The following is a 27708-nucleotide window of genomic DNA, read 5'->3' as shown; positions in this document are numbered from 1 at the left end:
TTTACCTTTTAAGTTTTAATTTTCAGCAGAAACCAAACCAGTAGCTCGAGTGTGTCCGTGTCTGCAGGAATGCTGGGCAATACACAGAACCAATGTGGAATTGGACAGAATACAAGATTCAAGAATACAGAATGCAAACTCCACAAATTAACATGAGGGTGCAGATTAAGGAACTCAGAAGTTGAAAACTTTGATTTTTGGAATGTCAATAATTTTAATGAAATATTGATTAAGGATGATTGTGCAGCATTTGTGTGAATGAGTCATGTCTAGTTGCGGTGTGCAAACTGATCATAAAATGGTCCTAGCAATAGTGTTTAATTTGTGTAAAATGTAGTTCAATCATTCTTGAATTATAAAAATATATGAACACATACAGTTCTATCTCACTTGCACAGAAATGTTTTTCTTAGGTCAGAAGTAGTCAAAGTAACACTACATGACCTGTGTGAGAGCAAATGCAGTGAACTTTGATGTTGCTATGTAGGACTTCCCAAGTATTTTTAAAGTGGAGTTATTTTTCCCTTAGGTCAAAAGTAGTCAAAGTAACATTATAATAGTAATATCTCAAAGTAGCTGTTTCATACTCCTCAATATATTAGGATATGCCAAAGTTTGACATCTCTAATTTACATGACAGACTTATAGAAGTACAAATATTCCCTTTTGTGATCTTAATACACTGAAACCTAAATCAGGTTTGGCACAGAGCAACAGAAACCCAAAGCTTCTTCCATTCCAGGATAACAGTAAAAGGCTAACTATGGTCCTGTATCAACAACTCCCCCTCCACTAGCAATCCCAACATATAGTCAATTACCCATATAGTGGCTATAAAGGCTGAAGCAGGTGGCAAACACCACCCAACAGATTACAGTATTTGTTGAAAATTATTATGGGACTGTTGACATTATTAGGTTTAATAGAAATGTCTCAAATTCAGCTAAAAACTATTATTGCCTTGTGATTGACATTTGACATGTAACAATTGATCATACTGGTAGAATAGCACTTCAATTGAAAAAAGGCATCAGCTAATCTGGAGAATCGTTCATTTTCTCTCTTAAGCCAAAACAGGGAAACTGTTCTTCATTGTCAATTTTGTCTTCATTGCCTATTTTGTCTTCATTGCCTCTGTCTGTTAGCAGAAGAGCTGTCTCTAATGCTTCTTGATTTTCCTCTTTTGTAGCTTCGGAATGCTTGGTGATTTTGTTCAAAATGTTACCCTGGAAACAGAGATAGAAGGAAGTGTCAGTTTAATGTTGATTTTGTTTTTAAAAAGGATTAGTCAATCAATCAGAAAACAGAGATAACAAATGGTTATTGGAGGAATCAGGCAAGTTTTAACAAGGACAAATCTCTTAACTGTGAGAGTAGCTACATAGATGATAGATTGCCAACACCCATGTCAACAGCTGCCTGCTAGGAATTTACCATTGTCCTTGGTACCAAAGAGTCAAGGGTATCGGTGAGAGTGGGAGGGAATAAATAAGTTTCAAATCAAACACAACCAAGTACCACTATTATTAGAGAATATGCTAAAAGTTCTTGCAGAAGAAGAAAAAAAGAAAAATAAACTAATACCACATGAGTTAGGAAAGGTGACAAGGTTCAGCTTAAAATAAGAGAGAAAGGGAATAACAAAGAGAAGAAAGATTAGTAATGAAAGAAAAACAACAAGGGGGTAAATATTGCTTCATATCCTTTTAATGGAGCCAATATCTGTTTCCAGGTAAGATACAGAGCAGTTATACAGAACAAGGCTCTGCCACTCTGTGCCTGGCATAAAAAACAAAATTAACTTCACCAATGTAGCATCTTTCATTTTTATCCTACCTCCTTATATGAGAGTGACACTGCCAACTGGTGTCCAATAGGAACTGGATCAATTAATTGTCCAAACTTGTTTCATGGACAATGTTTAAAATCCATCTATCCTTTAAAAACCCTACAAATCTGTCAGGGCTTGATTTCTGCCCATAAGCCAGAGGTAAAAACTGAGCCTCTAAGTCAGACCGATCCTCATTCCAGTTAAGTCTTTGCCTTAAGGTGAGACCCTTACCTGGCTTGTGTCCACTATATTGAGAATGATGGAGGTGATCAAACAGCAGATGATATTGGCCAGCATGAAGATCATCATCTGTCTCCAGTGCCACACTGGGATCTTCGAGTCACTGTCAGTCAAACAAGTGTGAATAGCAAGGAAATGAGCAAAGGAAAAAACAGTTTTTCTAAACCTTCTTTGTTTCAGTTGGCTGAAAATAAATGCCCATGAATATGCTTGAAAGCCTCATTCACCTGCCTTGCATCTGACATTGAGACTGCAATCAGCATGACAACTGTTGGAGGAACCACAAGTCCCATGGGAGAGAATTGTGCCCTCCTAAATAAAGGTATAACAAGTGCAGAGAGAGCAAAGAAATGTCACAGCAAAGAACCATCTGCACATAGGCAGCCAGAGCAATTGATAAGGAACCAGGAACAATAGCTTTTGTCAGTGAAGTTGGTGCTTTTGGTTTGGATGATGAGAAATGTCTTTCATTTAGAATCAGACAAAGACCCAAGATTTCAGACACAGGAGCCCAATATAATAGAATTCCCTTGCACTTGCATAAAAAAGCAACCAAAGATTTTAAACCTGAAACCACTTAAACTTGTGTTTAAAGCTTATGGTGGGGCCACTGTGGGTCATTTCTTTCTTTCAAAAACACAATTAAAATGTTTCCTGCAGGATACGCCCAAAGGTGTTGGTGATTTGGACATGCCCAGGGAATAAGTGAACTGTACAGACCGATACAGTTCATGGCTTGAACAGTGGTCTCTGTTGGAGGAAGTTCCTGATGAGCATAACGCATTCTATGCATGTTTTGAACAGAAGGGGAATGGTATGTCACCACTCACCCCAAAAGCCTCCAATGTGCCTGAACCCACAGTCACCATTGTAGATGTCAGATCAGTCTTCCGGAGAGTGAACCCACGGAAAGCATCTGGCCCGAATGGTGTCCCTGGCTGTATCCTTAGATCCTAACACACATCAACTGGAGGGGGTGTTTGCAGGTGTTTTTAACCTCTCCCTACTTCAATCTGAGGTTCCCACCTGCTTTAAAAAGACCACTATCATCCCGGTACCCAAAAAAAATAAGATAACATGCCTTAATGACTACCGCCCGGTGGCTCTGACATCCACCATCATGAGGTGCTTTGAGCGGCTGGTCGTGGCACACATCAGCTCCAGCCTTCCAGACAACCTCGACTCACTGCAATTTCTACCACCAAAACAGGTCCATGGCAGATGGAAACCAGCCTCCCCTCCATGGACTCTGTCTAAACATCTCCCTACCTCAGTAAAGCAGTCAACATAATCAAAGACCCCACCTATCCCCGACATTCTCTTCTCCCCCCCTCCCATCAGGCAGAAGATACAAAAGCTTGAAAGCACATACCACCAGGCTAAAGGACAGCTTCTATCCCGCTGTTACAAGTCTATTGAATGGTCCCCCAGTACGATAAGATGGACTCTTGACCTCACAGTTACCTCATTATGGCCTTACACCTTATCTGCTGAACTGCACTTTCTCTATAACTGTAACACTTTTCTGCATTTTGTTATTGTTTTCCCTTCTACTACCTCAATGCACTGTTGTAATGAAGTGATCTGTATGGATGGCATGCAAAACAAATTTTTTCACTGTACCTTAGTACATGTGACAAAAATAAACCAATTTACCAAGTTAATTTACCAATTTTTATGATTGCCCTCAGCGAACCCAGGTTACAAAGAGGGAGGGAGAAACACAGATCACAGGGTACTGCTTATGTTAAGTATTCACTGGCTCAGCTGACTCTGCATACCATAGTTGAACAACTCAATTGCTGTTTATTAGCAAAGTGCATTTATACTTTGATAATAAGCGGCAATTGAGTTGTTCAACTATGAATAATACATTTTCAGGGAATGGGGAAGTGATTAGGACACATGGAAAAGTGGTCCAACATAGAGTAATTTCCCCAAAGGAGATAAGGCAGCAGAAAGGACAACAAATAAAACAGCAGAAGCTGGAATCTGAAACAAAAACAGAACATGCAGAAAGAACTCAGCCAGTTAAGCAGCATCCGTGGACAGAGAACCCAATTAACGTTAAGGTCAGGGATCTGAAGGAGGATTCCTGACCCAAAAAGTTACAGTTCAGCTTTCTGTCATATCAATTGTTTTCAGTTTAGGCTTCCTATTGAATAATTACAACTAAATGTATCAAGCAATCTGGCTCTATATTGAAATATGCAGCATTTTCAGTGTCACCATGCAGTATGTAAACTGCATCCATCAGTACAGAACAGGTTCTCAATCAGCAGGGTTACTGGATCAAGTAAGACAGCAGAAATAATACAAGTCAAAATAAAAAGGAAAAAGGGCACTCAATTCAGTCTTTCTTTACAGTGACTAGTACAAAACAAGAAACCTCACCTGAATTTGCTTCCAAGGATCTGTCCAACTATCAGGTTGCAAATACCAACACCAATCATTTGCACTGAAATTGCGATTCCTGAAGCTGTCCCAAGATTTGCCAGAGACACTACTACGATGATGGATGTCCACAGACTTGCCTGTGAAATAAGCAGAATTTACCTATAAAAAATAACAATAACACCCAGGATTTTATCACGATATGCTCTTGCTGGATTCACCATGAGTTCACTGCATAAACTACCAGAATTCATTGAAAATGTATTTTAAGTGGCCCTGAACCCATTTCTAACGATGGATGCTTTAGGTGAGTAGGTAATGAAAGAATTAAATGACAGCTACTTGTCAGCAGAGAGAAAGTAAAAGTAACATCTTACAACAGCAAATGAGTAGGTGACTCCCAGCAATATCATGCAAACCAATGGTGGCACGAAGGTGAATGCCAAGAGTGCAAAAACTGGAATTGTCAACATAGCGCACATCATGACAAATATTCCTCTCAATCCTACGTAATCCTGAAAAAAGATCAAAGAACATTTAATAGATTCATTCGTACATGTATTGTTACGGACTCAGTGAATGTCCCTTTAAGATAGAGAGTGTGTGTGTATGTGTGTGGGGGGCATGCTTACGTCAATAGAAGATAAAGGACGTAATGACGTTGTTGAAGAAGTCAGAAGAAGAAGGAGAGAGAGAGAGAGAGAGAGAGAAGGGAGAGAGACACCAGCCTGCCAGTTTTCTCTATCGGTGGATGAGAAACTATAACTGTGTCTGCCACTGAAATCCATGTATGGAAGTTGGAAGTAATCCAGTGGAGTTCACTTTGTTGCTGACCTGTAGAAGGAAACAGGTATTTGTGTGTGGACGACCACGATTCGGATGCTTTTCAGGGTGAGGAAGTCACTACCGAGTAAACACTGGAGTGTCGTTTGGGTTCCATCGTGGAACATTTGGATTTCATATGTACTCTCTCTCTGTTTTTCTACATCTACGTCTTATCTTCAGACAATGGTGGTTGTTGAAGAAGCCCTTGCTCATGTTTCACCTTATGACTTGCGGAACTGAACTTTAAGAACCATTCCGGAACTTGGAGTTTGGCACTTTGTCACACACACACACGACGAGTTTAGTTTTGGGGTTAACGTTCGAGGTTTAACATTTTTGAATTCTAACATACTAACATTTTTACTTTTATTTTATGTATTATCATAAGTAGTGATTAATAAAATAGTTTTTCTATTGAATCATGTTCAGTGTGTTTCTTTTGTTGCTGGTTCGTGACAGTATATATACATAATTAGAGCAGTTGAGACAGGTGCTATTTGTTGAGGGTCCTCTAGTTCAGGTAGCATGACAAGCCTTCCAACTAATTCCTTGAACCCTTCTTTCTACTTGGATTTAGACTGGTGTGTTATTTTTTGAAAATATGCTTTGTATCCTGACTTAGTTTTTAGCGTACCATAGTACTCATTTAATATTTTTGTTGTTGTTTCTTCTTTCCTTCCCTTAAGCACACAACTCACTAGGTTATTGGCAACCACAGGGCCAGATCTGAACAATATCATAGCAGTAGGGTTCTTCAAGTTTGCTTTCTTTGTGATGAAGAAATGTTGGGGAGGGTCTTATCAGAGGGATCAACAAAAATAGGACAAAGACATCAGTGAAGAGGTTGATGAGCAGTTCATTAGCTGTGGGGGGTGGGGGGAGTGGAGAGTTGGGGATCAGAATAGAAGACAAAATATAGGCTGCTGCCAGCTTAGTAGTGGATTGTGCACAACCTAGGGAAGAATGGTAAAGCAGCCAACATAACCAACGACCCCTCCTACCCCAGACATACTCTCTTCTCCCCCCTCACATCAAGCAGATGTTACAAAAGCCTGAAAGCACGTACCACCAGGCTCAAGGACAGCTTCTATCCCGCTATTATAAAACTATTGAACAGAACTCTTGTACGATAACATGGGCCTTTGACCTCTCAATGTACCTCATTATGGCCTTGTACCTTATTATGTGCCTGCACTTTCTCTGTAACTGTAACACTATATTCTGCATTCTGTTATTGCTTTTCCCTTGCATTACCTTGATGTACTGATGCAATGAAATGATCTGTATGGATGGCATGCAAAAATGAAGTTTTTCACTGTACCTTCGGTACATGTGACAAAATAAACCAATTTACCAATTTTATGATGGACTTGGAGGACACCAGATTTGTAAGGTATTCAGAGATATGAATGGTAGAAGAACAAGCAAAATGTTCAAAGAATTCCTTTTCACTGATCAAGATCATGAGAGACATGGCTGTGAATTTGGTGGAAATGATAGAGGGAGGAGGTGTGTGTAGTAACATGCATGAGTTTATATGGAAAGAGGGGTAGACAGGCAGTAAAATCAAGCAGAGAGGTAAGTAGCTGAGATGGAATAAAATAATGCCAAGAAAGGACATCTCATTAGAGAAGCTTGGAATGAGAATGCTTGAAAATGTAGATTAATATAGTTAATATGTTACTGAAATCATGGAGCACCTAAGCTCAACTGACCAAACATAAAATTTATACCTGTTGAACAATGCTACTCTCAGAAGTTCACTGATACAAAATATTCTGCTTTTAAGGGAGAAGAGAGCTTCATCTGCTGATTGATCAAGAACTGCCAAAATGCAACAATGTGAGTTTTATGTAGTTTAGTTCTCTTTACTTTCAGTCAGTAAATTGAATAACAATCATTTCAATGTGCAATAGCAATCATCAAAAGAACAGATAAGGCTAACAATACAGCCCAGTGGGGAAGTCGGTCAATTTTGAATGTCAGTATGACTTCACTTGCATCATACAGTAAAAATTTACACAACAAATTGTGCCAACAGCTTTACATAACAGTTACGAAGATTCTTAATCTTTCTTGTCACCATTTTGGCATTACCCAACAAATAAACACACAAAATTATATATTAGTATGGGGAGAGGGAATACCATTATTGTTGGAATGTAATTGAGATCTCTCTGCTATCCACTGGCTTATGAAGTTGATCAAAAACAATTCATTTTGTTCACACTTTACTGAAGCCCACAAGTTAAAGTTCAGACTGAGCTCAATACAGTTAATATCCACACAAGGATGTCTGATGTTTCCAGTGATCACAAACTACCTTGCAGTTAGAACAAACCAGACTGTACTCACAATGAGGATTCCAGCTATGGGTACTAGAATCAACGAGCTATCGAACACAGCACCAGTGATGTAGGAGGCTTCTTGGTGACTGTACCCAGAATACTTATCCTGAATAAACATGCTGAAAGATAAATGCAAAGCTGTCATCAATACAATTTAAATAGTCACTGATGTTTGGTTTTTTCATTTCATACTTCCATTAATAATCCTGGAGATGGTAACAAACGATTAATTAGAGGTTCAAAACTGTAACGATTGGCGATGAGGATTACCATATAAAAGAACAGATCACATGGTAGGAACAGTACTTTTTAGGGTTTATGCCTGCACAATTTTCACTCCATAATGGCAGTTAAATATTCCACCAATGCTCACAGTTAGCTGAAGCCTTATCAATCATCAGGTAGGCATTGCACTAATTGACCTGTAAAACAAAGGCATGCAGGTTCCTAGGAGAGATTGGGGAAATGCAAGAAACAAATATTTGGCGGGGGGTGGGGTGCAAATGTGGGGAACAGACAAAAAAATAGCATAGAAATTCATCCTCTCTTGTAATCGGATAAATACAGGACATTTCTACTTTGGACACCAATTTGTAAATTCAGGCCATTTGCAACCAAATTTCAGAAATAGATCAAGACATTTTTGCTAACTACAGAACATGTGCAGTGCAGGCAACAGAAGACAAAAATATGTCCATATTGCAGGTTTTCCTGTATTAGAGAAATTTACAGTTGTCCCATTGTGGAGCATCTCTATGTGGAAAGATGGAGAGGTGGAAGCATAAAAAGGAAGAAACTCACAATGGTTCTATTCCACATAAATACCCATACCAGACCATGAGGAATATGGTATAAGCACTTTGGACGTTTATGAACTCTACTTACGTGGCATCAGCAATAAATGGAAAGATTCCGTTATAGAAGAACATGATGGTGAGAACCAGCAGCCAGTAGTGGAGAGACAAATGACAAATATCCTGTAGCCTCTGGGGAAAAAGAACACAAAGGTCAGACAAGACCTTGTGGGGAACCATTGGGGGTGGGCCGGGGGGGGGGGGGGGGAAGGTGTGGTTAGATCCCACTCAGGCAAAATATTGTAAATTGATCTTTATGGAACTTAACTTTCAGAGATATACTTCAAGAACCAAGGATCACCCTCCATAAAAATTGGTAACAATAGATATTCAATTCCAAGTCAAAAGCAATATCTTAATGGAAAATTAAATTCCAATTCCCTGAATCTACTCACCATTTTCTTGGATTCCTGCTGGAGGACACCATCCAGTCCCAGTTGTTTTGTCCCATTTCTATCCAGGATGCAAACAATGATGGCTGACACAAAGCTAAGGGCACACAGCAGAGTTCCTGAAAGAGAGCCCACATTACTGGCAAGAATACAGGTCAACAAACAGAAATCTGAGCTGGTTCCACGAGTTGCTGCCAGAACTGCTACTTCCAAGTGCAGCCTCTTGTATTTATGTCACAGTTTAACCCTTGGAAAGAACGTGCAATAAAAAGTTCTTCAAAATGTTGACGTCAAAAACAGGCCTAAAGAATTAATTAATTAAGAGGTGAATCGGAATTAATTGCACAGCTGGAGGCTATTTGGCCCATTCTATTCCAACCAAAGAAACTATCCATTCCATTGGCATGTCTCAGCTCTTAGCCTGTACCCTTATAGGGAACTTGGGAAGCAGAACCCTACTGAGTGGAAAGGGAGTATGGGCACCCGGGCCCCAGTAAGTGGACAGGGAACATGGCAAGCATCACCTTGTGAACCAGGTCTAAACCATCAGGATTTCTGAATAGTCATATATCGGATTAGCGGAGTTTTACTGAAAATATGTTCTAAGGATGGTATGAAAAAGAAGAAAAGGAGAGGAAGAGAAACCTGGCAGGAGTAACAGAATGGGACTGAGGCAACAAGTGACATGGCAGGGAAATGGCAGGTTCATGGGGTCAGTTATAAGGCTGGAGGAGATTACAGGGTTGGGGAGAGATGAAGCCAAAATTGGATTTGAAACCGTGAAAACCTTGAGAATGGGATAAATTAACATTACTAACTGTCCAGAAATCTGTGTCAATCCTTTGTTAATTTAGAGATATTATCATAAGGGAACAAAAAAAAATGAAAATAAAAAATCTGCATAAATAAATACAGAAAATGCTGGAGACACTTAGCAGGTCAGGCAGCATCTGTGAAGAGAGAAACAGTGTTCACATTTCAGGTTGAAGACTCGTCATTAAATTATCACATTTTCTGTTTTTATATCATAACTGGACATTTTGGTTCACTATGTACTACTTTCATTTATTCTATTCTTCAACACTATTGAGATCATTTATTGCCTCTCATTTTTTTTTTCCCTGCTACCGTAAAGTATTTATGTAGGGTCCTTCAATACCTCAAGGCAGAAATTGATAATAGATACTGAAGGGAATCTGGGATATGTGGTCAGTGCAGGAAGGTGGTGCTGAGCCATGATCTTATTGAATGGTGGAGCAGGCAGAACTGGCCAAATGGTCTATTCCTATTTCTATTTCTAATGTCCTTACCTTATATTCTTAAGATATTTCAGAGCACCTTACCATCAATAAAGTACTTTTTGGAAATGAGGTCATAGTAAAAACCAATACACAACAGTGAAATCAATGACCAATTCATTTCTTTGAGGTGTTGGCTGAAGGGAAGCTACTCATCAGGATTCCAGAGGGGGGAATTTCCTATCCTTTATGGGATTGATTGCAGCCAGACAACAGCCACTGACCTCATTCTAAAATCACATTGTGAACTAACTGTGCACAGTTCTTTCAACACCTGGAGATTCAAGAAAATCAAATAACAAAGCTAATCAGAAAACTGCTAACTAATTAACATACTGCTTTGGCTTCGTGCAAAGACTAATGTGACAGGGTAGAGTATGGAGCAGGGCTTGGGTGAGCCAGGTTTGTTTGTCCACCTACTTGTCTGGGGTGGAGTAGCAGAGGGACAGTTCGTAGTGCCTAACCGCTGAGCAAGAGCTGCCGAGGGAGGTTTGAAGGGAGTGAGGCAAAGCCAGACACAAAATGATCCTGGCATATTCTTTCACATGTTACAGTGGGAAGCCCTACAAATATCAATAAATCACGACGAATATTTGTTCATTTATTCATGGGATCTGGATATCACCAACAAGAGAAGTAACTTTTGCCCATTCCAAACTGCCCTTGAGAAGGTGGTGCTGATGACTGTAGTTCATTTGATTATAGATATTTTATGCGGCTTTGTACAATGTTTTATTACTCCCTTTCAGAGGGCAGTAAGGGTCAACCAAATTACACTGAAGTCTTGAGTCATAAATAGGCCAGCCAAGATAAGTGGTGTCAAATACTCCTGAAGGATGTTAGTGACCCTGATGGAATTTTATAACAATCTGGCAGCAGATTTTGCCATTTATTTCATATTTATTTAATTAAATTAATTTAAAATTATACAACCTGTTATGGTGAAATTTGAATGGAATTTTTTGCAGTAGGAGTAAGCTTTAAAACACCCGTAGTTTACAAACCTGTTAAAATTATGATGCACAATTCAATTCACTTGGCCTGTTTCTACTGATTTCAGAGAAAGATTTAAACCAATATACAAACCAGTTAACAGTTTAATTGGCTATCATCACATGAATCTGTGAAACGCAACACTACAAATATTTAACAATCTGCTGAAGGAACTCAGTGGGTCAAGCAGCTACTTCACCCGCTGAGTTCCTCCAGCAGATTGTTTGTTACTCCAGATTCCAGCAACTGCAGTCTCTTGTGTCACCATTGTGACTACAAATATCTACTTGGGTCTGTCTTTTAAGTTATTGGTTAATTGATGTAAGCATTATCTGAAAAGTGCAATCTGGTTAAAGCTAATTATGATATTAATCTATTACACAAACTTAGCATCTGTAACCAGAATTTAATATTCTGATGCACTCCAATGATAGTGCAATGATCAGCATAGGAATGATTTCACTTTCCTCACACAAAAATTTTTTAACTCCACTGCCTTCATCAAAAAAAATGTCAAATCTCCTCTTACCCATGCTTACCTCCCCAAAGAGTCCATTGAATCCCAAATCGTGCTTCCAAGGACCGGGTTAATAAAAAGTTGAGGACACTGCCAAAACGGGAGAAGGCCATCAATAGTCCAAAAGCCAATGACAGCTCCTTACTTTTGAACCAGAAAGCGATGAATAGGTCCTGAATAACTGAGGGTTTCAAGAGAGAAGAAATAGAATGTGAATAATGCGCTCTTGTAAAACAAACACACACAACTGGGAAAAGGCACTATTCAGCTCACTGCCTGCATTACAGAGGAATGCTAAAGTTCCAATACAGCGTCAAGGTCAGGCTAAGTTTCAAGAAATTTAGTATTCACACTGACAGCTAAGGGAACCCTGTCCATAAACACTTGGTCTGTATGAACTGGTACAAGACTGGTACAATCACTTTATAGAACTACCAGAGAACCCAAGCTTAAGGCAGGAAACAGAATGTCCTCCAGCCTCCATCTGCTGGGTGACGTAGTGACTATAGAAAGGTTTTCTGCTCATACAAAGGCCTCTTCTCCCACACCATCAGCAAGCACCATTGACTGTTGTTTCCTTTCATCTGTCAAAATGATGGATTGTCTTCCCCACTGAATACAACATATTTTTGCAGATATTTTCAAAAGGTGTGTGATATTTACAAAAGGTATTGAAGCAACTTGCCAAGGCATCTTTGACAGGAACTTCCAGACCACAACATCTGCTGCCTATTATGACCATATGGAATAAATTACAAATTCCCCTCTAATCTGTACACCATCCTGACATGGAGATATATTACAGTTCTTTCAAACACCCCTGGGTCTAAACCCTGGAATTCCCTAACCCAACAATACTGTGAGACTACGGTCACCAGAAGGACCATGACACTTCAAGATGGTTCACCAGCATCTTCTGAAGAGCAGTTGGAAACAGACTACAAATGCTGCCATTATCAGCAATGCCTGTTTCCCTTAAAATGTATGAAGACAAAACTCCAAGTTCACATTTCAGGAAAACTGTTGTACATTTTCACTCAATTCTTTAGGAAAGGGTAAACATCAACTAGAAAAAAGCGATCAAAATGCTAGATTGTCTTTGACAGTGAACAGTGAAAAGAAAATTTATGAGACAAGCTTAAAGGAGATTTACGAGGCAAGATTTTTATTTACAGAGCTGTAGGTGCTGGGAAATGTGCTGCCACGGGAGGTGGTGGAAGCAGATATGTTAGCAACATTTAAGAGGCATTTGGATAGACACATGAACAGGCAGAGAAGGGAGGGATATAGACCACGTGCAGGTAGATGGGATAAGTTCATTTGGCATCATGGTCGGCACAGATATCCTGTGCTGTGTTGTTCTATGAATGAATGATTGAATAATGTTAACATTTCAGAATATCACTAGTAAGCCTTTGGCCACTTTTTTCAGACTGATACTAATATGTTGTGGGGGATCGTCCACTGAGTCAGTGTGGGTGGAAGTCAGAAACAGTAAGGGAGCGATCACACTATTGGGAGGATTCTACAGACACCCCAACAGCAGCAGAGGTGCTGAGGAGCAGATCAGGAGGCAGATTTGGAGAGGTGCAAAAATAGCAGGATTGTTGTCATCGGGTGATTTCAACTTCCCTAATAATGATTGGCACCTCCTTAGTGTAAAGAGGATAGATGGGGCGGAGTTTTTTTAGGTGTGCCCAGGAAGGATTCCTGACACAGTATGTGGACAGGCCGACTAGAGGAGAGGCCATTCTGGACCTGGCACTAGGCAATGAGCCTGATCAGGTTTCAGATCTCTCAGTGGGAGAGCATTTTGGAGATAGTGACCATAACTCCTTGACCTTTACCATAGCCTTGGGGAGGGATAGGAGCAGACGATATGGGAAAGTACTTAACTGGGTGAGGGGGAGTTATGATGCTATTAGACACGAACTTGGGAGTGTAAATTGGGAACAGATGTTCTTGGGGAAGTGCACAGCAGAAATGTGGAAGTTGTTTAGGGCGTATTTACATGGGGTTCTGGATAGGTTTGTCCCATTGAAGCAGGGCAAGGATGGTAGAGTGAAGGAACCATGGTTGACAAGAGATGTAGAATATCATGTCAAGAGGAAGAAAGAAGCTTACCTGAGGTTGAGAAAGCATGCATCAGAAAAGGCTCTGGAGAGTTACAAGGTAGCCAGGAGGGAGCTTAAGAATGGACTTAGGAGAGCTAGAAGGGGACATGAGAAGTCCTTAGTGAGTAGGATCCAGGAAAACCCCAAGGCATTCTACACGTACAGTATGTGAATAATAGGAGGATGACTAGAGTGAGGGTAGGACCGATCAGGGATAAAAGAGGAAACGTGCCTGGAGTCGATAGTCTTTAATTAATACTTTGCTTCAGTATTCACCAGAGAGAGAGATCTTGACATTTGTGAGGATGCCATATGACAGGCTGATACGCTAAGGCATGTCGAAGTGAGGAAAGAAACCATAGAACCATACAGCACAAAACAGGCCCTTCGGCCCACCATGTTGTGCCGTCCATCAAACCACCCCTCACACTATCTAACCTTTCCTCCCGCTGGAACTTTTGAAAAACATTAGGATAGATAAGTCATCAGGGCCAGATGGATATATCCAAGGTTATTATGGGAAGCGAGGGAAGAGATTGCTGTGCATTTGGCGATGATCTTTGCATCCTCACTGGCCACAGGAGTAGTGCCAGATGATTGGAGGATGGCAAATGTTGTTCCTTTGTTTAAGAAAGGTAGGTAGGGATAACCCTGGGAATTACAGGACCAGTGAGTCTTACTTCAGTGGTGGGCAAATTACTGGAGAAGGTTCTTAGAGACAGGATTTATGGGCATTTGGAGAAGCATAGGATGATTAGGGACAGTCAGCATGGCTTTGTGAGGGGCAGCTCGTGCCTCATGAGCCTGACTGAATTCTTTGAGGATGTGACAAAGCACATTGATGAAGGTCGAGCAGTGGATGTGGTGTACATGGATTTTAGTAAGGCATTTGATAACATTCCTTATGGAACGCTTATTCAGAAAGTCAGGAGGCATGGAATCCAGGGAAACTCAGCTGTGTGGATTCAGAATTGGCTCACTCATAGAAGACAGTGGGTGGTGGTAGATGGAGCATATTCTGCCTGGAGATCAGTGACCAGTGGTGTTCTACAGAGATCTGTTCTGGGACCCCTGCTCTTTGTGATTTTTATAAATGACTTGGATTAGGATGTGGAAGGTTAGGTTAGTAAGTTTGCTGATGATGCAAAAGTTGGTGGTGTTGTGGAAGGTTGCTGTAGATTACAACAGGACTTGATAGAATGCAGACCTGGGCGGAGAAGTGGCAGGTAGAGTTCAACCTAAAAAGTGTGAAGAAGTGATACATTTCGGGAGATCGAATTTGAAGGCAGAATACAAGGTTAATGGCAGGACTCTTAGCAGTGTGGAGGAGCAGAGGGTAAGAAAGGAGAACAAGATGACACCAACTATGGGGAAAACAAATAAAACTGTTTCAACAAGAGAAGATCTTAGAATGTTTACTTCATGGTTAAAATCAAAAGCCCATTCAATCCACCAATTTCTTTTTAAATGCTCTGAGATTTTCCTGGGAGATTATTCCATTCATTTATCACTGATCAAAGAACCTTTTCCTTTTTTTTATCTATTCTGTTTAATATTGTATATTAAGGAACTCCCAATGGAATTCCTGCATCATGCAGAAGGTGCTGAATTAGACTTTATTACTGTGCCCCTTGCTCAAATTCATACCGTTCTTCAGACTCACCGCAATTTCCCAGTTTGTCTATGAAGAAACCAGCCAGTATCACCACCACAGCATTTCTACAGGAGAGAAAATACAAATGAAAATAAGGAATAAAACACAAAAAAATATTTCCAAGAATTTTGTGTCTTTCAAAGCATTAATGTCAAAATAAACTCCTCTTCACAATCCTCTCTCTCCATCTTGACACCAAGCTGGACTTCTGAAGACAAGTTGCATCCCTGGCATTTTTCTGGTATCCCACAATTTAAATGGTAGAGTGTTTTTGTACCAGGAGAACACTGGGTACCATTCTCAGGTTTGTAATTGGAATCACCCAAAGCCAGGACTTCTCATAACAACAGTGAAAGCTGAGCCTTGGACAGAGGTTGAACAGAATAATGGTTTTACAAAACAGGCTCTTCATTAATCCAGAAATCTCCCTCATTTGGGAAAGGAAAACGTGTAAAGTAACCATTAAGAACATTACCCAAAACATTGACAATTCCTTTCCTCCCACAGATGCTGCTCGACCCGCTAAGTTCCTCCAGCAGATTGTTTCTTGCATTAAGAAAAAAAGATCCCACATTACTTATCTGCAAAGTGGGTGATAGTAAGGGATAGAGAGAGTCCTTAAGGTGGAAAAAGGCAAAAAAATTGGCCTGTTTCTCTGTTCCAATTGCTGACAAATAACCATCACTGTAAATTACAAATGCATAAGAGATTGTGCAAGTTCAGCAAAGATGAGTGCAAGTGAATCATGATATCCATGTGTTTGAACAGACAGTTTGAACTTGCTGGCGGGCCTCACTCATCAAGAACAAGCAGGAACCATACAGTAACAGATGGCTTGGAAGACCAACTCATGATAAATACAGCAGACAAAGGAGGTCAGGAAAGGAATATAAAGCCACCGGGCATGGAATTATTATGCCACACAATCAATTTACTACAAACAGAAGCTTCAGAGAGAAGGTGCAAGTAAAATCAAGTCTGAAGAGTTGTAGTAACAAGAAATTCCATCAACAGGGCTTAATATCCCACCTGCATCAGATGGAATTCACTCAATTTATGATACTCCTGTTAAATATTTTACTGGCTTGACAAGACTGATGATAAGTAGACAAATTTACTGATGTTTTGGAAAGGGTGTGGCTGGGAATGGAAATCTGTACTGATATTCATCACCAAGTTTGAACCATAGGAAAAGAGTCAAAACGTGCTGAGGACAATGTGAAAGTGTATATTTTGTTAAACTGGATACTCACGTCCATGCATAGATTGCATAGAGAAGGTTATACTGCTCTGGGGTCATTCCCAGTCCCTCCACACAATCTGTTGTGCCATTTATCACATTAAGACAAGTGAGATTCTGGAAAGGAGCAAGCCACAACATTGTCAGGCAGAGACAACAGAAGACTCAGCACTGAACAAAATTCATCGAATAATCTTAAACTTTTCATAGCCATACTGCTTATCCAGTCAGGATCTGTGATCATCTGTAGGGAAAGAGTTAAATTAGCCAAAAGTCATTCCTGATTCCTCCTTAGTATATGCAATAGTGTGTAACACAAAATGGTGTCAGCTCGAACTGTGGGAATGTTTTGAGAACTTATGGGAGTACAGATGCACATCCTTGAGATTAGATATTGGGGAAGAATGTTTTCTTCTTTACAGACCTGTTGTCTCTGGTTCTAAGTTAGATGTTTAGGCCAAAGATCGTGAGTGATAAGGCGGTACAGGCTGGTACCACTGAGGAATAGAAAAGTACTGGGGTAAAAGTTATGTTAAGTTTTTTAGGGGTATAAAAGGGGGCACCTTCTTTGTGCAAATCGGGACCTTCCCTCAGGCTGGGTTGTGACCGGTGCTAAGACACAGACAGAAGGCTGCGAGAAAGGCTGTCAGACACCTGAGGTTCCCTCCAACATTATATAGTTCAGTTCATTGATTGGTTGATAAGTATTATTTTGCTTCCTTCTGTATTTTAAGTATTCTTCTTTCTTTCTGTATTTTATTCTTCATATAACTCTAATAAAGTAGTTTCTATTTGCGAATACCTCTTGCTGCTGAATCAGGAAAGAACAAGGAACGAATTTTAAAATATTTTCGTTACACCATCATCAACAAAATATCATTTAATACCTAACTTCATTGTCTTCATTCACCTGACATCAGTTGTAAGTTTCCCAGCACCAAACCAAAGGAATAACTGAAACTGTGAAAAGCTATTAAAGGTCTGGAAGATAAACTCACATTAAATTGGCAAGGGCTGGGAGAGGCAAAAGGTATTTGATGATGTAGATATTGTCTTTTACATAGCTTTTTGGTTTTAATAAAGACATGTTAAACTACAAAACAAATCAGTAAATTTTCTGATAGGGGCTGATAAACAAGTGATTGAAGAGCTGCTCCCCGAATCATATTGGGATTATGTCCATCTAGAAGCACAGTGGACATGATCTTAAATGCTAGATGACTCCAAGGGTAACACCAGCCACTATTCCATTAATGCTGTCTTCACAAAATCCTCCTAATTCATTGGAAGGATAAGCAAACCAACATCAGCATCTTCTTCCAGGCCAACATCTCCAGCATTCAGCCCTCGTTACTCTCATTTGGCCATGTTGGGCAGGCCATACCTCTTGCATGCCTGGCACCAGACTCCCACCATAGACAGTCTATTCCAAATTTTGTCAAGGGAGGACATTATGAGGTAGACAGAGAAAAACATTTCAAGGATGTGCCCAAAGCCTCCTTGAAGGCATGCAACATCCTCACTGACTCCTGGGAAAAACTTACCCATGACCACTGAAAATGGAGAAGGAACATTTGGGAAGGTGTTGAGAAGCTAGAAGATACACATCAGAAGCAGACAGAAGTCCTGCATAAGTGGCAGGAGGAGCACATTATCTCACTAACAATCCACCCACCCACTCCATCAGCCACATCCTGCCCCGAAAGTGACTGAGGTTGCCACATTGGCCTCATTAACTCAGAATCCACAAAAACAGAGTGGAAGTTAGTCATCTACTGTGCCAAGGAACTGCCTGAGAAGATACAATGAGTTTGTATAGACTGCTTTCTACAACTTCAGTTTGTGCAGTTTCAAGTGAGACACAAGGCTACAACATAGTAACTTGGTTATAACTCATAGCCGGCATCATCAGTAGTGAATTCTGCCAAATGACTAAGTTTACCATCTTGGCTAATGAGTCACTCCAAACATTTATAACTCCAAATAAAGCAATCCTTCGCTACATTTGTACTATTTATAAACTTGGGATTCTACTTTCCTGAGTGACTGAAGAATTGATTAAGACACTTCTACACCACCAACCCATTGGCAATAGAAAATCTGATTAAATCTACTGATCACAGAGAAGGAAGAAAATAGAGTGGAGAAGTTATTAAACTCTTCCAGCCGGTCCATCACTCAAAAGCAGCATCACCCATGGGTAAAATTTATTTGGGTTAGGTGCTAGAAAATTCTTACTAACCTCACGTGAAATAAATCTGGTGCAATGGGATAAAATTATTTTGGAGAGGCTTGTCAGAAATGCTGACTCATTACAATACCAATGGTTAAACAAGTAGGCTGTTGAGAGCTTGTGTTTTTGATCCAAAGAGTAAAGGAGCTCCAGCAATGCTGGTTTAATTCTGACCTCCGGTGCTATCTATATGGAGTTTGCATGTTCTCCCTGTGACTGTCCGGATATTCCCCAGGTGCTGTGGTTTCCTCCCACTTTCTAAATTTGTATCTATTGGTAGGTTAACTGACCACTGTAAATTGCCCCTAATTGTTAGATGAGTGGTAATATCTGGGAGGATGTAAATGTCAGCAGTATAAAACAGGATTAATGCAAGACTAGGGTAAACAAGTGTTTGATGTATGCTGCAGACTTGGTGAGCTGAAGAGCCTGTTTCTGTGATGGTGGTCATGTTGGTCATGCCTACATGTTGGTCAAGCATGTTGAGGATGTCCAGAATACTACAGGCACAATGCATTACGGTGCTGTTCCTTGGACTGGTAGGCAGGGTTCAACATTGGCAAATTATTTGCATAACCTTGGGACCAACCAATTAACATAATAATCTTTTGGATAATTCAGTACTCACCCCCTGGAACTGCTCCTGAAGCACACTTGGAATGTCAAAGCAGAAATAGAAACCGAAATTCAGCAGACAGTTGAAAAATAGGACCAGAAACCTGTAATAGGCTTAAAAGGGGCAGGGGTGTGGGTAAAAATGTACAGAATGAATAGATGGAACATTAATATTACTAATTTACTTACAGTTATAGAAAAACTATACACATTACTTGCAAAATAGTAAATCTGCAGATGCTGGGATCTGAACAAAAAATAGAATATGTTGGAAGAACTCAGCAAGTTCTTAACCACCGTCTGGGTATTATGCAACCTTTGGGAATGAACAATGAACTTTCCAACTCAGGTAAACTGTGCTTGCCTTGTTTCTATAAAATGCACACTAACTTGTACTCCTTATCACCTGATCTACCTTAACCATTCTCCATACGGTCTTTTGTCTTCACCTCAATCCTCCCCCAACTCTGTTTCGAAATTGTAACCTCTCCACTCTTGCCCCAGTTCTGAGGAAGGGTCCCTGATCCGAAACATTAACTGGTTTCTCTTTTCACAAATGTACTTGATTGGCTGAGTTTGTGCAGCGTGACTTCTTAGAGATCAGGACAAGTAACTAATCCCCAGCCCTTTTCCGGGAGATGGAGTCAAGGGAAAAGGGGGCTACAGAGGAACAAGGAGGGGAATAGTAGGTGGTGAAGAGGAAAAGGTGCAGAAGGCACCACCCAAGGGGCAATGGGCCTCTGATAATAACAGAAGTGGGAAGGAAATAACATCCCAGAGAGACATCAGTAACCTTTCCTCATCTGAAGATGAAGTCTCAACGGCAAGATGACGATGCAAGCCAAGGAAGCAACAAAAGGGATGTAAAGGAAGATGAGATCCCACAGCCAAGAACATGCAAGAGAAACAAATGGCCTGAAGTAACCCAGCTCTGGATGACTGGGAGCAAGGCAGCATCTGTCTACCTCAACCCTGGGAGACTGGGAACAGGACAGCGCCATTCATACCCCAGCTCTGGAAGACTGGGATCAGTTGCAATGCCCACTGCATTGCAACTCCAGGATTCTGGGAATGAAACAGCACCAGTTACAACACATCTCTGGGATACCAGAAGCAGTGCAGCTCCTGACACATCCCAGCTCCAGGAGACCAAGAGTACAAACCCTGACCAGAAGCAGTCGGAAACAAAAATAATCGGAATATGGACTGATCTTTTCCCAGCAACACTGCCAGCTTCATCATAGGGAAACCCACTCCTTGGGGGAGATCCATGCCAGTATCAAAACCAAAATCGGTGCAGCAGTTTGCAAAAGGTGTGAGCGTGTGGGCTCAGGTCAGTTGACTTTGATAGTGGACCTTGAACTTTTAAACAAGCTAAAGATGTGAAAAGGTGAAAAGAACACTGCGCAATGTGTTGCCACCTTGGAATACCTTGCCAAGGTCAAAGTGGATGTTACTTTCTTGCAAAAGTATAGGTTGCTGTCCCTCCACAAGTACTGGAGGTGGTTGCAATAGTGGTTCCATGGGCCATCAATGTGGTCAGGAGACAACAAATGTTGCACTTCCAGCTTGGTGTAGGGAGGCAACATGTCAATCACTGGTCAAAGGGGCAGTTTGTTGGCATCTCCTCACAGTGGACGTAATGTACCGAAACACTCCACTCAGGCTAATCAATGTGTACACCTCAACCTTGCAAAGCAAGTGGCTGGCTGTATTCCAGCAGCTCTGCTGCTGCTGGTTATGTCCCAGCCAATCTTTCTGGCTGGTAACTTCAACTGCATCATTGATGCAGCTGGATGATCTAGCAGTGCCAATAGCAGAACAGACAACACCTCCGGACTCCTGATAGAAATGGTAAAAGATGCAAAGTTGTGCAATGTCTCAGGAACCCTGGAGGTGGAGCATGGCAGCAATTCACCTGTTGACACCAGGGAGCTCAGTTCTGTCCCAGATGACTTCTTCTTTGTGTCAAACGCACTCAGTTAGATCCACCAGTGTCACTTGAGGGTTCTTCTCTGACCACTGTCTCTTTCATGCTGACTGCCACCTACAGAAAGACCAGATAGCAGGCAAGGGGACATGGAAGTTGAATGTAAAGCTGCTGACCCCAGGGACTAAGGAGAGACGACTCAGGTTGGAGAACCTTGAGGCCCCTCTTTGTCTCCCTGATGTATTGGTGGGAAGCAACCAAAGAGAACATCAGATGTTTTTTTGTCCTCAAAGGAATTCAGAAAGCAAGACGATGTCAACTCCAGACAAACTTGCATAATCTTCTCCTTTTGCGGTCGAAGTGGGTAGATGTGAGGAAAGAACTCCATTCATGAAGAGTGGGCAAGCCTCGCTCTTTGCCTCAGAACCCTCCTGGATCATCTTCCAATTCAGAGTCCTCTCCAAGGAGCGGGATGAGATATGCTCATGTTACTTCTTCCAAAAGGTTCACAGGGTGAGCTCTGTGATCCACAGCCTTAAGGAAGAGGATGGCTCAGTAACATCCTTGCTAACAGACAGGGTGACGATCTGTAAATTATTCTATGGTGGTCTGTTTGACAGAAAGACCACAGACAGCAGAATCTCCCGGAACTTCTATCTTCTTCTATCACGGAAATCTTAGATAGCAGCAAGTGGGAGAGTCTGGACCAGCCATTGACCCTGAAGGAGGTGAGGTCCATCTGTGTCCTTGAGCTGAATAAATCTCCTGGAAGTGATAGCCTTCTGACTGAGTCATACTGAACTCTGTGGGACTGGATGGGCCTAGGCCTGCTGGAAGGGTACATGAGGAAGAGCATCGTCACCTCCATCTACAAGAGACAGACATCAGGAATTGGATACCCACATCACTGTTGAACTTGGCTTACAAGATCCTGTCCAAGGTCTTCGCCAATCGGATCAAGTCTATTCTGGATTAGGTGATCCACTTGGTACCTGTCGGGAAAATTTCTGTCTATGTGTGGGACATGGGAGTGGATACCTGTCTGGACAACTTGAACCAGGAGAAGGCTTTTGAAGGGATATTGCACACGTTTATGATGCATGTGCTCTCCAAAATGGGCTTTGGGGATGTTATGACCGACTAAACTGAGCCACACGGAAACTGTAATTGGGAAATATAAAAATCTTCATTCAAAACAGCAGATCTTCTGGAGAAAATCTGCGTCTCCTCTCCTGACACAATGTTTTATACTTTTTGAACACAAAGACAACAATAAATGATTAACTACAGTTCAATGGCTACAATTACCCAGTTAACTTTAACATTTTGAATATAGACAGGTAACTTTGCAGAATTACAGATTTACAATGGTAGCACATCCCAACTAGCAGAATTCCTTTCAATATTCAATACTGGTGGCTGGTTCGAAAGCTTCTGAGCACAAACTCCCAGACGTGCAAAATATACCTCTTTTGTTACAGTGTTGAGGGATGGCTCCCTGAATATACAACTAGCCAGAATATTAAGTGACAAAACTGACCTGTCCTGAAATGTGCATTAAGTGGCAGGGATATGCCTTTAACAATGTGTTAATACAGGAGATGGCCATTTAATGCCTTCCCTGATCTCATCCTGAAGTTTTCAATGACCACCAGTTAACATGAACATTCATCTATTGTCTTCCTGTGTTCTGTGGTACAGAATCAGAATGTCTCACACCCAATGATTGGTTTCAGTAGCCTTAAAGTACCAGTTGAATTTAAATTGTGAACAGATTTTATTTTTGAAAACTGTTTCTTATTTTAATTAATATCCACTATCCATAATTTCATAACTCCAGAATAATCCCCACAGGGAGGAAATCTGGAATTGGATCCAACTGCTCTATAGAGCCATCAGCAGTGCTGTCCAAATCAATGGGTGAACAACGGATAGCTTCCTCGTCAACTCTGGAGGAAGGCAGAGTTGGCCACTCTCTCCTGTCTTGTCTGTTTGTTGCAGAGCACCCTTAACCAAATCCATCTGGAAGGATGTGGGCATAAGAGGGGTGACGATGCCAGACAGTAGGGCACTTCCAACCAAAGCTTCCCTTAAAATGAATGACATCACCGTCTTCTGCTTGGATCCAAAGTCGGTCTGCAGAGTGATTTGCATCTGCGACCAGTTTGAGCTGGCCTCGGGGGCCAGAGACAACCATAGGAAGAACGAGGCTCTTCTGCGGCTGGCCCGACCAGCCTTCCATTCCCTTCAGCGTCAAATCTGACTACCTGAAGGTGCTGGGGATCTGTTTCAGAGGGGCTGAGGTGTGTAACAAAAATTGACTGAAGCAGATAGACACGGTTAAGATTTAGACTGTGGGAGTGGCGCTCCCTGTCAATGGCGAGGAAGAACCTAGTCATCAGGTGCAAGGTGTTCTCAGTACATGGTGCAAATGTGGCCCATTCCCCATTAATTTGCCTTGGTGGTCACCCGAGCCATCTTCTGTTTCATCTGGACATCCAAGATGGAGTGTGTCCAAAGGGGTATGATGCACAAGTCCACAGTAAAGGTGGGGGGGGGGGGGTGGTGCTGTAGTGTATCCAACATTGCTCTTGTCCTTATGGCCATCTTTGTGTGTGTGGCTGCATCAAGCTGCGCCTAGAACTGAAGTATGCAAGTACCAAGTGTCACTGTGTGCTGAGGTTCTACCTGTCCCAGTGTTGTGGAGGATGGGCCTGTCCTTGTTGCCACATTCAGTTGGACATTGCCACACTATCTGTACTTCATGGAAAAGTTCCTTTGGGAAAACAACTTTGACCAGAAGTCCATCAGGTAGTGGTCCTGCAGGCCTTGCGGAACAAGGACATTATGGATCCTTGGGATGGTTTCCTGAGCAGACTGTCAAAACCATTTGGCTGAATGCCTCATTCAAAGGACTCGCCAACAAGCACCAAGACCTTAAGTGGTTGGCAATGAGAAAGGCCCTCCCCATCAGATCCTTTCTTCACTGTTGGCATCTCACCCACAACACATGCTGCCCTTGGGACAGTTGCAATGATGACAAGATAATCGCCCACCCCTTTGTAGACTGTGGATTTGCAAAAAAGGTTTGGAAAATGATGCAAGGGTTCCTGTCGAGGTTCATCCCATGCAGCTGTATTACAGGGGACTATCTGATATATGGGCTGTTCCTAGGGACAACATACTGAGACAAACATCAAGTGCTGCTGGAAGATTGTCAGCTTGGTGAAAGTCACACTTCGATCTGCCCAAATTATGTCACTGTACGTAAAGAGATTGCAAACTTTGAGTTTATAGCACTGTCAGACAAAATTTATTGTTGTACAACATTTGCAAACTCAACACTATTTTCATTGGAGCAAGAAACTACGTGCTGGAGTAACTCAGCAGGTCATGCAGCATCTGTGGGAGGGAAGGAATTGTTGATGTTTCGGGTTGAAATCCTGATGCAAACGTTCCAATGAAATTTATAGACTCTTCCTCAATCCAACACAATGGTCCAGTGGTAAAGCAACAACATTTCTTGCTTATGTGGAAAATAAAAATCCTCACAAAAAATCTAGCATTCTCTATAATGAGGATTTCCCCTTTATTGGCATCTGCTGCTGACAAGTCTCAAACCTGTGGCATCCAGCAGCTGGCTGACTGAGCAACCAATCACAATAAAGAATTCTCATAGATGTGAAACTAGAAGATGTCACTTAATTCGAGTTATGCAGAAAAATGGTAAATAAATATTGTACCATCTGCATAACCTCAAAGTAGGAATTGGTACATCATAAATATACGCTTCTAAATACCTCTTTTATTTCAAAAATTCAATTAACGAAACTACAATCTACATTCATAAAATTAGTTATTTTATAGGCCACATAGCTTGATAAGCAACAATTAAACTTTGCTATGTAATTTTAAAAAATCTCTTAAATCTCAAGTAATTAAGTGAAAGAGTCACAGAGTATTTTACAATTAGTTTGTAAAAATCCTAAATTCTGGTCATGTTGAAGAAGTCTGCAAAGAGCAGAGCTTGTGAATGTGCATTGGATTAAAGACATTTACATGGTAAATCTGTGAAAATTCCCAAATCACTGTCAGTTACATGGAGTAATGGCAGCAAATGCAGGTAGTTTTGTGAAATCCTGCCCCATGACACAGCTGAGCTTCAAATCCCCCACTCAATCCATCACCTCTGCAACTTTCCACTTTTTTCTACCTCTTCCTCACCTGAGTTCCGGCAAAATTGTTAACCACACCTTTTAGATCAGACTTACCTTTTCTAAAGCTGATCTAATTCCATTTCATACTGAATTCACTACTCAGAATTCCATCACCCCTGTACATTCCTGCTTAATATTCGACTCATCTGCCTTCCTTATTCTTGGCACTAACCATGAGCTCCTAATCCAACATTGTCAAATTACTCACATTTAAATTCCTCCAAGTTCCCATCTTTGCCAACTTCTCCTGCAACATGATGTCCGTTGATTTGCCCAACACTGATCTATACCCCATTGCATCTTCAAAAACATTCATAAACCTTGGACATAAGTTGTATTTTTAAGCAGGTTTACCTAATCAAGTTAGCTTCCCAGGGTGGGTTGAATTTCAGTGGGCAGGTGCATTGACAACAGAATGCAGATAGAAAGTATGGAATTGCTGAAATAATAGACAATTGTTGAGCATAATCCTTCTGATTATGCGGAAGGAGACTTTTACATTTTAATGTTCAAAATCTTTTGCTGTATTCTACACTGATGCTGGCTTAAAATAAAAGAGCACAGCCACAAACAAGGAGTATAACAGCTGTACACCGAGGGATCGAATCTCCATCTGTCAGCATAAAGTACACGGCGATAAGAGATCATTTTTTATTTGATGACAAACGGTAGAGATAAGTATTCCTGTGTTCCCTATGTTACGGACTTGGTGAATGTCCCTTTAAGATAGAGTTAGTAGTGTGGGGGGGGGGGTGCGGGTGTGCTTACGTCAACAGAAGATAAAGGATGTAATGACGTTGTCGAAGAGGACAGTCGAAGAGAGAGAGAGAGAGAGAGAGAGAGAGAAAAGGGAGAGAGACACCAGCCTGCTAGTTTCTCTATCGATGGATGAGAAACAATAACTGTGTCTGTCACTGCAATCCACGTATGGAAATTGGAAGTAATCCGGTGGAGTTCACTTTGTTGCTGACCTGTAGAAGGAAACAGGTATTTGTGTGGACGACCACGAGTCAGATGATTTTCGGGGTGAGGAAGTCACTACCGAGTAAACACTGAGGTGTCATTTGGGTTCCATTGTGGAACATTTGGACTTCGTAATTACTCTCTCTATGTTCTCTACATCTACGTCTTATCTTCAGACAATGGTGGTTGTTGAAGAAGCCTTTGCTCATGTTTCACCTTATGGCTTGCTGACCTGAACTTTAAGAACCATTCCTGGACTTGGAGTTTGGGACTTTGCCACACACACACACACACACACGAAGGGTTTAGTTTTTGGGGTTAATGTTCAAGCTTTAATATTTTTACTTCTAACATACTAACATTTTTACTTTTATTTTTCTTATTATCATAAGTAGTGATTAATAAAATAGTTTTTAACACTGAATCATGACTCAGTGTGTTTCTTTTGTTGCTGGTTAGTAAAACCTACTTTAGTACAAGGACATAAACAAAACCTGGACCAGTTATTTTAATCTACTATTCTGTATATTTTACCAACTGTGTAACAACTCAGAATACAATTTCGACTGAACTTTGCCGCGCCGAGTGTAATCTGTCTGTCTTTACCCGTTGTTAAGGATTGCACTTGTGTAGATCAAGGGAATCCATTTTAACTCCTAAATCCTGTCACCAATTTAAGTAGAGTGACGGCAAATAACCTTAATTTAAAGTAGGTGCTCGTACCTCTGCAAAGAACTTATACGACTGAGACTCGGCGTATATCACATTAACATGACTCTTCAATCACTTCCTTATTACTGATAGACTTTACGTAGAGTTTACAGCACAGAAAGAGATCAGTCAATCCGACTAACCATCTGAAATATACAAACATTCTAATGCTGACCTCTTTTTGCTGGCTGACTCATATCAGAGAATCAACTTCTCCCCCGAAGATGGATTTGATTCGAAACTAAGTGTTTCCGTATTTGTTTTCACCGTCTCAGACACAGATGTCCCGCATCGCTGGACGCGACTTGGAACATCTAACGTTTCCCCCTTTCTTCCAAC

General features: G+C 41.1%; 1 protein-coding gene across 2 annotated transcripts; it reads right to left on the bottom strand.

The window, feature by feature from the left end:
• Positions 1–27698, bottom strand: LOC127573376 (major facilitator superfamily domain-containing protein 1-like). Of its 2 annotated transcripts, XM_052021530.1 has the most exons (12): positions 27545–27698; positions 19562–19662; positions 16714–16817; positions 15470–15525; positions 11715–11873; positions 8888–9003; positions 8524–8624; positions 7646–7757; positions 4843–4980; positions 4466–4605; positions 2063–2174; positions 1–1226 (listed from the first exon to the last, which is right to left on the bottom strand). In XM_052021530.1, exons 1-12 carry the CDS (start codon positions 27564–27566, stop codon positions 1035–1037), a joined length of 1353 nt encoding a protein of 450 aa, XP_051877490.1. In that variant the 5' UTR covers positions 27567–27698; the 3' UTR covers positions 1–1034. The 2 variants fall into 2 exon arrangements, with proteins under 2 accessions (XP_051877490.1, XP_051877491.1); XM_052021531.1 differs by lacking the exon at positions 4843–4980.
• Positions 27699–27708: the final 10 nt, after the last annotated feature.

This window comes from Pristis pectinata, chromosome 8, assembly GCF_009764475.1.
Source record: "Pristis pectinata isolate sPriPec2 chromosome 8, sPriPec2.1.pri, whole genome shotgun sequence".
Classification (NCBI taxonomy): Eukaryota; Metazoa; Chordata; class Chondrichthyes; order Rhinopristiformes; family Pristidae; genus Pristis; species Pristis pectinata.
This window is presented reverse-complemented; position numbering and strand designations above follow the sequence as displayed.